At 34.5% G+C, this 15,154-nt stretch overlaps 1 protein-coding gene across 2 annotated transcripts in view; it reads right to left on the reverse strand.

Annotated features, from left to right (window-relative positions):
• Positions 1-15,154, reverse strand: part of LOC123720180 (cell growth regulator with RING finger domain protein 1-like) — a 34,841-nt gene that overhangs the window by 2,608 nt on the left and 17,079 nt on the right. The window contains exons 4-6 of one of the 2 annotated variants that reach the window (XM_045676707.1): positions 4,564-4,705; positions 2,797-2,904; positions 1,407-1,551 (exon numbers count right to left, since the gene is read on the reverse strand). In XM_045676707.1, coding sequence (XP_045532663.1) covers positions 1,407-1,551; positions 2,797-2,904; positions 4,564-4,705 — 395 coding nt within the window. Of the gene's footprint in view, positions 1-1,406; positions 1,552-2,796; positions 2,905-4,563; positions 4,709-15,154 lie in introns of both variants that reach the window. The other variant, XM_045676706.1, reaches the window with a different exon arrangement.

The raw sequence follows: 15,154 nt of genomic DNA on the forward strand, positions 1-15,154 counted from the left end.
TTGGATACTATAGTAACAAATAAAAAATATTTTGCAAAAACAACGCCATTTTGTCGTAGCCTCAAGAAAAGCATTGACAATATATCTTCATCCTTCTTCAATGCATATTCGTGATTAGAATAACGTCAATGTCATTGCTTGAAGCTAACGACCACAGAGTGACCTAGTGTCATATAATTTAAAACCATCCAATCCGTCATACATACAAAGCACCAGACTTTTTCGCAGACCAGGCAAAAAAGTTGAGCACCAGCTTGCTCATGAATATCTATCTATATATATATAAAAATGAATCCCAATTTCCCTTCACGCGTGAACGGCTGGACCGATCTCGCTAAATCATTTTTTGTTGTGTTCGTTATTATCAGGAGAAAGTTCTTACGAACTTCTTACTTAAGATACTTAGTTAATATAGTGATTAAGTATCCTTAAGTAAGAATCATGACTTTTATAACGATAGCATTTTTTTCTTTTCTTTTTTAATATTCATAGTTAGGACAGGGTTCACTAGTTGTAAATAACTGAGTATGAGTAATGAGTGTGATTTTAATTTATGTATTTTTTTTTTGGAAAAATATGAGATGTAAAAAGTCTCTGGACTTGGAATCTGCCCAAAGACAGTGGATTGAGAAAAATTGATGTGACGGACACATAATTTATGTCTGGATTATCTGGTAAGGTATGTCAAAAACGTCATGGATTTTGACACGCTGAGTCATCTTTCGACTTTGATTAGGGCCTTTAGCAATGAGATTTAAAACTCTTTCCGAATGTTTGTATGCAAAGTACCGTCAATTATTTACAACTAAAATACCGTTAAAAAAATTCTATATCAGTAGGCAATGACAAGATTCTGGATTGATATACCAATTGGAAAACGGGCCTTATGTCAGTATATTTATTAGTTACATAAAATTATTTTATAGAATTGCCGTTGCTCGTGAGGGTAGCGCAAAAATGTTTGTGAAGGGTATTTCGAAAATAATTTGCTTATGGCATTAAAATTTTTACTTCAAAAAGTCTACCCTCTATACATGTTTCTATAATGAATTTTCCAGGCAAGAATAAGCTGACGTAACCACATGACCGCAACCTTGCACAGGCATCGAACACTCGCCCCATACAAACCACTACAGACCACTATACTATAACTCCTATTGATTTACGGATTGAATACTAATGATGCGCGTGAGTTGAATAAATGCGATCTGGTATCATAGCCTTATAAGATCAGAGGACATTATTAGAAGGTAAGATAGATTTAATGATATTAATTATTTTTGTTATGTAATTTCATGCCTTATTTCTTTCGTAATCAGAAAAGACTTGTTAACTCGTGATATGACTAAATTAAAAATATTTGTAAAAAACCTGGATTTAGTGAATGATATATAATAAAAACTTACGTAAACATCCCGCACATAAGCAGGCATGTCGGCATGGCAACAGTGCGCGAGATAAAGGGGCGGCTGCGCACACGCAGCACAAGGCTTCGCCCTTGGCCCGATATCCCTCGTCCACGTCTGCCATCTCCCCGGACACATACAATTGCTGGAATTTTATAAATAAATAATTAGTTAAACCTATAAGAATAAAAGGTCCATAAAATATAATACTTTACGCTTAAATCCGTTGAATTTTAATATCAATATTAATTTAAATTATTATTTTATAATTTTGAAGTTTTATTGAAAAACCCATCGCAAAGGATGAAAGATCTAGATTCACAGCGACAGCGATTACGCCCATACATTTGACAATATTAATAATTAATAATCTGTTTATTAATTAGTAATCCTGCAGCTAACAAAAAAAATATATACCAAAGTAGCAAAAGATGGAATGCATAATATTAACAAAAAGAAAATTATCAATAAAAAATATTAAATACATTTAACTAAGTAATACAGAATTCGGGAACGAATTGTGGCATCAGGTCCTCTTAACAAAAGCGTTGCAAGCGCTTAATACTATATGTTAATACTATATGATACGATCGACATATTAATATATTCTTAGAGCGAATTCTCAAAAACGACGCTATGTCACACAACTATCACATTGTCGATAAGCTGTATAATTGTATGTATAACGAAATCAGTGCCGCTACAAGCTTTTTAGGTCTGGGCCTCAGTTTTTTTTTATCACTTTCATTATCATTTGTCAATCTAATAGGTGTATAGGTGATCGGCCTCCTGTGCCTGACGACACGCCGACTTTTTGGGTCTAAAAGTAAGCCGGTTTCGTCACGATTTCAGCGTTCGAGCGAATGTTAAATGCACACAGACGAAAAGTCCATTGGTATGGTCAGAGCCAGGGTCGAACAGCCTCAGGAATAAGAATTGCAGTGTTGCCAACACTGCACTTTGCGTGTTGTGCACGAGTATGTCCGTGCTATTTCACCATGCCTCCTGCTTATAGAGGATCTTTGACAATGTGAGACAAATCTTTATTTTTAATTTATTTAATTCTTATAACTTAAGATGTCATGTGGAACAAAAAAAACTTGGCGATTAAAAAGCGTGGCGGAGAGTTTATTGCCAGTTCTTCTCTTCCGTTCTACGCCCTTGATTTGAGAGCTGGCAGTAAATGTAAAATTAGAAGCATTTAATGTATATTTCTTTTTTTGTAAATTGTGTTACCTATATGAATAAATGATTTTTGACTTTGACTTTGCACACTCGGTATCAAAATCGGGACTGCTAGTGGATGTTGGTTAGTCCCGGATTTTAATTTACAACATTTTTTTAAAATAATCTAACGAAATATATAAGTCGAATGCAGAAAAATGGTTACCTTTAAGCATGATAAGTGTCCGTTGGCCTGTTTCAAATATTGCGCAATGACTCCACTCGGAAGTGGGCATTGCTCGTCTTTTATGTGAACTATACTCACAAGGGCCACCTGAAAATTGCAAATCAATTATAAGACACAGAGAGACAATCCATAGCGTGTCTTTTGTTCTTCTGAATAGAGAATCCTCAAATAAACATCTAAACGACATCCCATTGTACCTTTTTAGTTTAAGCTTAACTTCGTGCTAAAAAAGGAATATCCTAAAACAACGACGTTTAAGATTTTGCGTCGTTTGTGGATTTCCATAGAAAATGCTTGTTACTATAGTTCGAGTGATTCATTTTATATTCACGAGACATAATAACTAGAAAATGCGAAAACAGTTTAAGGAGGCCATAGAAAAAATACATGGATTTAAAATTACATCGAAACCTTTAATGTTGCGTACATTACAGTACATAACCCAAAAGACAAACGACTTTGAGTCAGTTTCTAACAACGTAAAATGGCGCAACGGTCATTTCAATAAACGCTTACATCTTTAAAAATAACAATTATAACTTGTAATTGTACTCTTTAAGAGGCAAACAAAGCGTTATACTCTATAAATATCGCTAACTAACCGAATTTTTATGAATTATATACGTTGTTAATTATAATATATAAATGATAATAATAAATAAAATAAAAATCTTTGGTAAAGAAACTCTTATTGTTTTGACTTATTTATGTATATTAACAGGGTTTAATGGCGTCTTAGAAAGTTAAGTCCTTTAAAGGATAAGGTGCAAACGAGCTGGAGGCTCACCTGATGCCGATAGATGCCTAATCGATATCGCTCAATGCCAAAGGGCTTGCGTTGGCGGCCTTTTAAGAATTGGTACGACCTTTTCTCGAACGTAAGCCGAATTGGTCCGGAAATACTTTAGGAGGCAGAAACTGCCTAAAATAACGCGAATTATGACGAATATTTGTTTATTTTTTCGTACATCTACAAGCGCCTGCATGGCTTAGTAGTTTGTGGTTTTTTAGGTCCTGGATACTGTAACGAAGCGAAACAACAATAAATACTGTTACGAAGACACGTCGACTGCAATGTTTCTAGATTTTTCAACAGGCTGAAATATGATTTCTGACCGATTCAGGAGAGGGTCAATCACATACTAGAGAATTGTAATTTGCATAATATTACCCTAGTTTTAAGGAACGTAAAACATATTTGAGGCAGTTTCAGAACATGTGTAGTCGATGGAATATTCTGGACCGAATTCTCTAGGTTGGGACAAGGACGGAATGGTACGTGAGAGAGAGAGGAAAGATCGGAATCTTCTCGAAGCTAGACCAAGCACTCTAGAACGCCGTACGACAAAGACGGAGCAATGTGTGGAAGAGACAAAGAGTACGGACGTTCCAGAATTGTGCAATCGCTCCTCAGTAGCAATCACGCCTAGAGTTCTCGAATATGGTTTAAGAATATTCCCAGGGATATATAAGCGAGCCGAAAAGCGACCAGTTAATTTAGTTTCGAATGCGATATCAAGAAATAAACACAGAAGCGATAAAGACAAGTGATAAAGTACTGTGTGAAGAGTGCATAATTAAAGTAGGTAAGGTATTTTCTATCCGATCCCCTAGCTCGTAACAAAAATACTACTTTACAAAATTCGTGGTTTGGCTCTTCAAATAACATCTACATCGTTAATACCACCAACCATAATAGCTTCATAGCGTTATAACAAAAAAATTGTATTAATTTTCTTGACTCACCGTATCATCAGGCCTCAGCTCCGCCGTGTCTCTCTGGTCTCGTGCCAGAATAACAACCAGGGGATAGCAGCTTCTAGGCGGCGGGCCCAACTGAAGTGCCTCATCAGATGACAGCTTAAGAACGCTCTCGTCGTGGGGGTTACTTCTGGGAAAAAAATATTCGTGATTAATCTGCAGGTCTACCGTCAACGAATAAATGGCAGGCAGTTAAAAATAATACCTATACAAACGTGAATAGGGACAAAATTATGAAATCATAGTTACACGAAAGTTAATATGAATTCAAATATTTATCTATAATCTCCGCCATTAAGTAAGAGGAATTAAGTAGAAGAAAGAGGCATTTTTAAACACTGCAAAATATTGCCCATAACATAATAAGTTTATAAATGTCTTCTAGTCGAGCACTTTTTCCGAGATGTCATAAAAAAACGAGTTGAGCATGACGTACCGACCCGAGCGGTAACTTAAGTTTGGCTCGAGAGCAAACAACGTCTATAGCGAGAGAACGTTGAGGTGTTTGCTACCGTGGCTAATAAATGGTCTACCCAATCAGATATTTGATAGCCTAACACTAACACGTATAACATTTGATAGTAGGCTGTTCTTAAAAAGAAATAGGGATGTTGTCGTCGGTCAGACCGTTAGGACTGACTTTGCGAGACGCAATATGCAAGCAGACTACATCTATAATAAATTAAATAGGTTGCTTAACATCTACCCTCTTACCGTCTACAATCTAAAAATACGACTAAAGGACTGGCTAATGAACATACCCTACGCAGAGTTGGAGCTTCTTCTGAGGCCTAGTATGTAGTACAGACTTTATTCATTCACTCACTGACTCACTCACTCACACACTCACTTATGCACTCCAGTGTGTTGATAACAGTTAAAAATCAATAACAAAAAAAGAAAAAAAAAGTTAATAGAAGATGTAACTAAATTATATATAAGTTAAATATTTTAAGGAATGTATAACTAAGTTTGTTATGAAAGAGCTGAAAACCCTGACACAGGTATATTTTTTACTTAAAAGGATTCCCGAATCTTACACATTGTAATGAAATTGAACTTAAAATGAATAAACATATTTTATTTATTTATTTATTTATAACCAACATAAACAGTAAATTAAAAAACTACTTTTATATGCAATTGTCGCGCTCCTAAACAAGACTGCTATGGTTACATTAATACAAACCACAGCGGTTTTCTAATGTAACATATTTTGATTATATTATATTATTTTGTATAATAAAGAGAGAAAAAAATTGTGGAATACGCTTCTACGACTCCATAAGATTGGCTACCTCCCTAACCTCTTTCTTACTTCTTGGACCTTCTCAAACAAGACTTTTTCATAGACACTTCTTGACCATACCCTATCTTGCTCAATACCTTTGTAATTCATTAGCTACTAGTTTTTTTTTTTCAAAATTTATATTAAGTTCGTCAATTGTATAATTTTTTAGTATGACCTGTCATTTAAATTTTGTTAATTTGGATATACATTTGCACACTAGTATTTTTTTTTTTAGTTTTTATTGCAGTAGGTTTGCCTGGACGAGATCGCTTGTTAGCTGTTAAGGCATACATGCCTAAGGCTGCCTATTGCATCCCTTATCATGTATGTTATTTGTAACGAACTTTTATTAAATAAATAAACTTTGACTGTCGTTTGAGATGTAAGCTAAGCTTTTGCTCTGCATTACCAAATAGCAATGATGAAGCCCCAGTTTACAACTCAATAAAATCAAACATTATTTAATATTGGTATGTACACTTATAAAAGTCAATAAAAAGGCAGATTTTCATTTCAATCGACGACCACTTCTTTAATCAAGGACGTATATCGAGAGGCACTGACAAGTAACTCCGCAACTCCTTTTAATCAACAAGTTTTTGGTAAGACACCATGCCTTACTTGACATATATTATAATGAGAACCAAAAACACAACATCGCCCTCGTTAGGCTGTAGGTTTACAATATTATTAACATAACTCAATGTTTTGAATACTATGTTAATTTACATAAAACATAGTGGAAAATACTAACTTTGACAGTAAATGGCAAAATTTCAATAGTTTTCACATATTAGGTAACTCTATGATTTGGGCCCCACAAGAAAAGTAATATTCTAATGCTGGAGCGTACTCAAAATAAATTTATTAGACACATTTACATGAGGTTGTATGGAGTGTACCCAGTAATGTATCCAACTTTGTTTGTCTTGGGTATGGTGGGATACAACAAGTTAGAGATATACCTTACTATCACATATTTTAAGGTCCTTAGAGGTAAAATATATAATGCGGAAATGTTGGAGAGACTTCCAAATAACCACTCTGGGCGTGGTAAGCGATCGCAATTGCTGGCAGTGCCTCGGGCGCGTAAGAACTTACTCAGAGAAGCACCATTTACGCGTCTCTTGCGCACCCTAAATATTATTGCTTGTGAGACAGATGTTATTATGTGCACACTGGCTGAATTCACAAGAATTGCATTATTTATAATTAGTTATAAAATGGTTAAGATTTTAAGTTTTTACTTGTTATGTTTATATTTTGCTTTTAGTTTAGTTTTCTATTGTATTAGTATTAAGTTACTGTAAACATAGGAAATGAATAAATAAATATTTGAAGGCAAACAAAAATAAAAGAACGGGTCAAGCTCGCCCATGAATATTGTAAATAATATTATATGTTGCCGGGACGCCTAACACGAAAAAATATAATAATATACATTATTTTCATTTTAATGGCAGTAGATCGTGAAAAAAATATTTATGTTAAATTGTATTGACAGTCGACACATGTAAACAATGCATTCAGATCCATTAAAGCAAGTATTTGTAGTAAACTAAACTTAAAAATTTTGTCATCTTTTAAATTATACAGTTATCTTTGAATTAAGTAATTGTAAAATGATTTCAATTACACAAGTTTGACTGATGTCGATAACATAATAGATTATGACATACAGGAAGTCACACTAGCGCTAGTATCATTATAAAGGGTATGTCTTAGCACAGACTTTAATTTTAACTATAACTATATAACTTGGGCTAAAGTTGCACAAGGCATGTTAACCACGTGTTATATGGCTCAGCGTTGATTTTATTTATTTATTAACTTCGTTGCAAGAATACGAAAATAAACACAACTGGCGGCCTTATCGCTTTCGAGCGATCTCACGCAGGCAACTAATGTGAGAAGAGCTGTTGAGACAAAACTAAACAGGAACAAAAAAAAAATTACACGGAAAAAAAACGCTCTTATAACTGTGGGATCAACAGCATAGGCTGTTTGCCATTCAGCTGGAAGCTGGAAGGGGTTCCAACCAAACACAGTACATTATAGTTATATTCATGAATCAATTTCAATTATTTTATGTGTTGTAAACATCTGTTTTTATAAAGGAAGTAATAAATTATTAACAATCTATAAAAATATAATAATAAATCAGTGGCGCTACTATTTAGGTCTGGGCCTCAGATTTATGTATCTGTTTCATAATCATTTGTCTATCTAATAGGTAAGTACTGACTGTTTCCATACGATGTTTGTTAAATTTGCACATAGAAAGTCTACTGGAACACAGCCGGCAATTGAACCTACTAACTCGGGGATGAGAGTCCCACGCTCAAGCCACTAGGCAATCACTGTACATTAACAATATATAGGATAACAAAAATACATAGTAGGTACACTTCCGCCCACTCGTTGGAGCGAGACGGTGCATCTAAGAGCGTTTCACAACTGATTGCGAAACAATGCCCGACACGATTCACTGCCAGCGATAACTGCAAGGCTTCGTAAATAAAATAATATCAATTCCGATTGCAAAACTTTTGTAATATAATACCTTCTAAACTCTTTAAAATATTTTATATTCATTTGGAAATAGACTTAAAACGGCAACATGACTGATATTTTTGAAATTTTAATGCCTAGTTTACAGTATCAGATTTTCAAACGAATTTGTTTGTATTTAATTTATTAATAAATTATTTTTTTTTGCAGATATCGAAGATCATGTAAGGTTAAGAGTCGCGATTTTTTTTTATTTGGACCACCAAATTAGGACAAATACATGATATAAATTGACATACATACAAAAATATAAAAACCGGTGCAGTCTCCATAACATGTGGACACGACCAGCGAAATCAAGTAGATACAATCATCAGTGTTAATACAAACAACCATAAAAAGAATTAAACTATTTCAACTAAGGAATGAAATTATTCTTCTACTCTTAGCTGAGGCCAGAGAACCATGACATATGTCAAAACTCTGTGCAATATCATTATGGTAGCGACATAACCTATTAATTGAAGAGTTTCTGGCAACGTTTGTTCGACAATGTAGGATGTGAAAACATCTTCGATTGTATAAACGATTATAAAGAAAAAAACCAAGTAGAGATTAATACGAGAGTATGAGAAACGACTGGCCACTTTCTATGATTGCAGAGGATATACATCACTTCAAAAGGAATTAGAAGAAACTCTCCGAGCGTCAATAACAACTGTTACACATGTCATTGCATAGTCAGTAGTCACTAGTTAGCCAGTGTTGGGTCCAAGAGGGCGTTCTCAGCAGCTGGATACATCGCAACGGACATTTGAAGCTGGTTAGCAGAAAGGTCTTGATAAAAATGAATAAATCAATGGCGCTATAACCCTTTTTAGGTCTGGGCCTTAGATATCTGTATCTGTTTCATAATCTTTTTTTTTTAATCGAATAGGCAAGCAGGAGATCCTTCTGTGCCTGATGCACGCCGTCGGTGGGTCTAAGGCAAGCCGGTTTCCTCACGATGTTTTCCTTCACCGCTCGAGCGAATGTTAAATGCGCACAGCTGAAGCCACTAGGCCAACACTGCACTAGCACTCTCGATACCTTCATCCATTCCTACTTTTGTTTTGATTATGTTAGTAAACCTGTTTAATTATTTAGCATCACTATCATAAACAAGCAGTTTTCATCGTATTCATGTGAATGTTTTTTTTTTAAACTAGACGAGATCCCGAAAATTTCGGTAAGCGGGATCTCGAATATTTTTCATATTGAGGCATAGAACCTAAAACTCTGGAGTATATATTCACAATCCCACTGACATCGCAGCGTTATATATCTCTTTCCGACATTTTGTATTCACGCTATGAAGAAAAGAGACAGCCTTTTTTTATATAGTTCGGTGGTAATTGAGGAACGAAAATATTTTTAATTTTTACCAATCATTAAACTGACGAGTCTCGCCCGTTAATAATACGAGAACTCAACATGAACGTGTAGTAATTTTTTTACCAATTTATTTCTATTAATCAATCTATCGTTAATATATTAACTATAAAGCTTATAGGTTATTGGACTCAATTTCCGCACTTAGACTCTCACTAGGTCCGTTGAGCGTAAAGTTCTGGCTAACTTATCCAGCCTAGATCCTTCCAGAAGCACAGTCCTGGGCACTTATATACAAACACTGCAGCATTCTGCATCAAAAGAGTTTCCTCGTCTAGTAACTCTCCGTGGAAAAGTTACTATATGAATTGAATAACTGTTTATTAAAAATATATATTTAAAAAAAAATCGGAAAGAGATATATAACACTGCGATGTCAGTGGGATTGGGAATATATACTCCACAGTTTTATATGTTATAAGCCTTATAGTCATAACTAGGGAATGCAATCACGACCATTCGAGATCCAGCAGTAAAAAAGTTTAATAAATATTTTATGCAAATTAAGACAGCAAACAACGTTACGAAGCTGTTAAAACTTAGACTTCACGCCTTTTATTTTTAGATCTAAGCTATGCCAGTGTCCTCACTATGTTTTCCTTCACGTGCGACTATTAAAAGTCAAGTTCAAAATATAATTAGTTAATTTTTTATTTAATTAACATTATTATTACTTCGATAAATAATTTTTAGGACTTTCCCGTGATATAAATCGTCTTAGATTAACATCAATATACATTATAAATTAATAACATATAATCCAATTAAAAAAACATACAAGATTAAAGGATTTGATTCATTGTTTCATATAAATAATGTTCTTCATGACCTCATAGGGGCTGAGGTCACGTAATTTAACTTCCAAGTGACGAGTGGAAAGGACAAAACATATTATAGCTTTACGATTTCTTCATATTAATGGGGCAGCAGTCTCATGTTAAGTGACACCACCGATATACACTCACATTGCCACAAAGCTCGCAAGTGCGTTGCCGGCCTTTAATTTTTGATTCTTAAGACCATCTAAATGCATCACTCATCCAGTGTTTACATTTAAGAAAATACAGAAAATCTTATACTTAATATTCGAGTAAGCCACCTGGCATTGATTGAGTTCCATGGCTGGGAAGACACACTATCATATCACTTAACACGAGATCAGCCTCAAGTACTTTTGCCCCCTGTTTCATAAAAAAAATTATATAGCTTCTCGCCTTACACGTGACACGTTTTAAATGTACAATTAGCCACTTTCCACACTACGACTGTTAAAACAATGAAGTTCGCGTAAGGTCAAACAGTGGCTTCCTGGGCTCAATATTTATTTGAATTTACAAACATGTATCAAGCAAGGAATCAATCTACCTATAACAATTATAACCTACAATTGATTTAACATTTATTAATGATCATTCAAAGACACAGTTAAAACGAAATATACATTAGACATACGTAAATAAAATGTAAATTGTAATGCTCCTCTAAACATACATGCAAAGCAGATCCATTTAATGACAGCCTCCATGTCTTCAGACGTGTCTGTCAGAAGATGCTGCAGCCATTGTTAATCCGTGACCAATAGTGACAATTGCATAGTAGAAATATATTAAAAGTGCACAGTTGTAATATTTGTATCTTTTGGTCTGGTTTGTCTCTTATTGTAATGTTTGAGTTATTTTCTCTTTGTCATTGTAATGTTTCCCTTTAAATGTTATGCACACTTGTTATGGCAACACATGTATGTATCATGTTGTTGTATGTCGTGCCTTTTAAAATAAAATAAAAAATAATAAAGTATTTTACAAAAGTGCGCTTATATCAACTAGTATTTACTATCCACCGGGACGTCTAAAAAATTTAAAACGTATTCACTGAGTCTATGTACATTGCGTATTAAGACACAAAAATATTCACGTTATTTACTAAGCCCAACAAAACATTGATGCAAACCTGTATATAGGTTTACATATCAAGAATTTATAAGCTACTAGCTGACCCGACAGACGTCGTGCATAATATTTCAGCTATCCGGATATTAAATAAAACATAAAAGCCGCGTACAAATTATTTGAATAAGTCTATTAAGTATGAGGGTGTGCAATTATTTAATCAATTACCGTCTAACATTCGCAATATCAAATAAACATATCAGAATGAGGCTAGTGGATTAATTTAGGACGGCTAATGGAGACGTGTATCTCGTTCGTATATAATAAGTTTTTCATGTAAATAAAATACATTTTTCGTATTGAGAAATAAAGTTCTTTAAAAATAAAAGTACCGTTTGCTTACCGCTATCTGCCGGGCTGATTTGTGAATCAAAACCCATCCAGGGCGGCACCCAAACGCATACAAAAAAAATCATTCAAATTGGTCCGTTTAAGAGGAGCTCAGTAACATACATACGTTATTTATCGGCAATGTAAGAACAGCGTACAAGTTAATAAAAGAGATGCGTTTCACTCCCCAGATGGCGCAAATTCTTACAGGGCACGGAGCCTTTGCATATTACTTGCATAGGTTTAAAATTAGGACAAGCCCAACATGTGCCTGCAGTGATGAAGAGCAAACAGTAGAACATGTGCTTTTACACTGCCCTATATTCGCATCGTCCAGGCACGACCTGGAGCAACAAATGCAGATGACTGTAGGCCGTGGCGGCCTACAGGACATGTTAATAAAGCACAGACCGTGCGTGGTACGGTTCTGCGAAAAAAATATTAAATATTTAAAAAGTCTCGCGAGGAATTGCGCCCCGGCTCGCCCATGAATATTGTAAATAAAAATATTACCGATGCAGCCGGGGCGTATTTCGCGACGCCTGCCATTCGCGAACTAGTTGAATTAATTAAATGTATATTGTTTTTATTTTTGGAAAAAAAAATGTGGTATAAAAAGTCCCTGGACAATATGGCAGGGGAGTAGAGGGTTATAAATTAAAAAAAAAACATACATACGTACAGTATAATTGCATATATAGATAACAAGAGCAGACGCGTCAGCAATTTAAACAGAAACCAATCCATATGATATTGTCTTTTGTTAACATAGCTTTTACACATTAAGAAAACACTTTTTCGAAAACACAAAGCGTGCGTGGTCACGGTGACAAGCATGCGAAACGTCGGAAAAAAAATTAAAATTATGTAAATAATTAAAAGTTTTTAATAATAATTCATAGCTTCAATCCGTTTAAAGTGTTTTCTCAATCCATATGATTTCTATTGTAACGATTCCATAGCATCCAAGTAATTTACCGAATAATATATTACACTGAGCAGTGTCGATCTAGTGGCTTCTCTAAACCAACTCTCTCAGTCCAGGTTTGCACCCATGGACTTTCTTTCTATACGCGCATTTAACACTCGCTCGAACGGTGAAAGAAAACATTGTGAGGAAACTGGCTTGCCTTGACAACCCTACCTACTTTCCTATTGGATTGATGATGATTATGAAAGAGATACAGGACTCTCATGCCTAGACCTAAAAAGCTAGGGCCACAACAATTTACATATTTACAAAAAAACACACACAATACAATTAATTAACATTCTTCATTAGAAATATTCCGTTAATTCATTAAAAATAACATTTGTAGACAACAAAGAAAACAGTGTTAACACGGCTACATAGAACAAACAGTAGTTTATAAATAACTCCGACATTCACCTAGGTCAAGTTGCCGTTTTGCAATTCTGATACGATTGTTCGACATACGGATCTGAAGAAAATATCTATCAAAACTATTTTTTTTTTATAACGGACAGGAGGCTCGCCTCACCTTAAATGTTACTGTCGCCCATAGACACTCACATTGCCAGAGGGCTTACGCGTTGCCGGCCCTTTACTACTAAAAATATTTCAAAATTCTTTCAACATTATACCTACTTACAGTTTGCATATAATTGCTAAATTAACCACATTTATTTCGAAAATATAAAATTCCAAAGCTAGCACAGACTAGTTAACGATAAATAAAATGACAAGAGTAGCATATAGGTACAGTGCCAAATACTTTTCTTGGCCGGCGCGCTGAAATTGGTACTACCGTCGCCATTTTGAAATGTCAGACTGACACTGACAACATCTAATCTAATCTAAATACACAACAAAAATTTTTTCTTCTTTTAATCCTTAACGTTCAGGTAACAAAATCTATCATATAAGTTGTTCCTAAGTTTGTGTCACATTTATTTAAGCTTAGAACTATATTTTCTTGATACTAGTATGTATTTTTTTATTTAGTTAGCCGGAATACCTTCAAATTATTCCCCTTATAATGGATAATTTTTATTTACTGGCAATACTAATGTCCCCGACATCGACCCTGTAATCGGCCAATTGAAGTATGTAGCATTGTAATAATAACTAATGCGTCAAAAGCCGTCTTTATTCCGTCAGTGCAAACCGTCATCTTAGGGAAAATGAAATTATAGTAATTAGTTTATTTGTAATATCCATAAATTCGTAGATATAAGTCACAAATGTAGGTAATATAATGAAATTATAAACACGCACCTTGCATTGCAGAAGGACGCAATACAATAATATTTTGTTTTTAACGTTCTAGCGATCTCTTCCAGGCATTAATCAATCGGAAAACTCAGTATGCGGCAGACGAATTTATCATTTAGCACGTCTTGTGCCTTGGGAAGGACATCGAACGATCAAACGTGAACAATTGTCCATGACTGAATCAATTACGCAACTTTATTTATGATTACGTCTAGTTTCCCCAAGTGAGTAATCGTAATAAATTTGTGAATGAAATGGACGTCATGCGTGGAAAATACTGGTAGACATTGTAAAATTTTCCCGTATTACACGAACCTTATATAAATAAGCCTTTAATAAGAATTTTATTTATTGCCAAAAACATAACCACATAAAAGCTTGCGACTACTGAATTACATACAATATCGAGAATTATTATAATCTAAACAACAATAATCAGCATTCCATATCTTATTGATATACATTTAACAAAAAATAAATTTTAGAACTTTTCCCACCCTAATTAAGAAAAAATCTAAAATAAATTAATTTATTAAACTAGTAGAAATTCCACATATGTATATATACGGAGGTCCCGCCGTGCATGGACACTCAATAGTAAAGGGGTTGCGAGCGTATGGCCGGACGTTTAAGAATCTGTTCTGGAGAAAACACTAAAACCCTGCTTTTCTTATTATTAGTTTCTGTCAAATTGTATATACTGTTTTGTCGGAACCGGGATGAAGATATATTTATAAATAATTGCGTTTATTAATATCATATATATATTATTATAACTTGGAAGTTGTACATACGGCAGTGCGCTTTGTGACTTATTGGATGCCTGAT

The sequence above is a fragment of the Pieris brassicae genome, chromosome 2 (assembly GCF_905147105.1).
Source record: "Pieris brassicae chromosome 2, ilPieBrab1.1, whole genome shotgun sequence".
NCBI lineage: Eukaryota > Metazoa > Arthropoda > Insecta > Lepidoptera > Pieridae > Pieris > Pieris brassicae.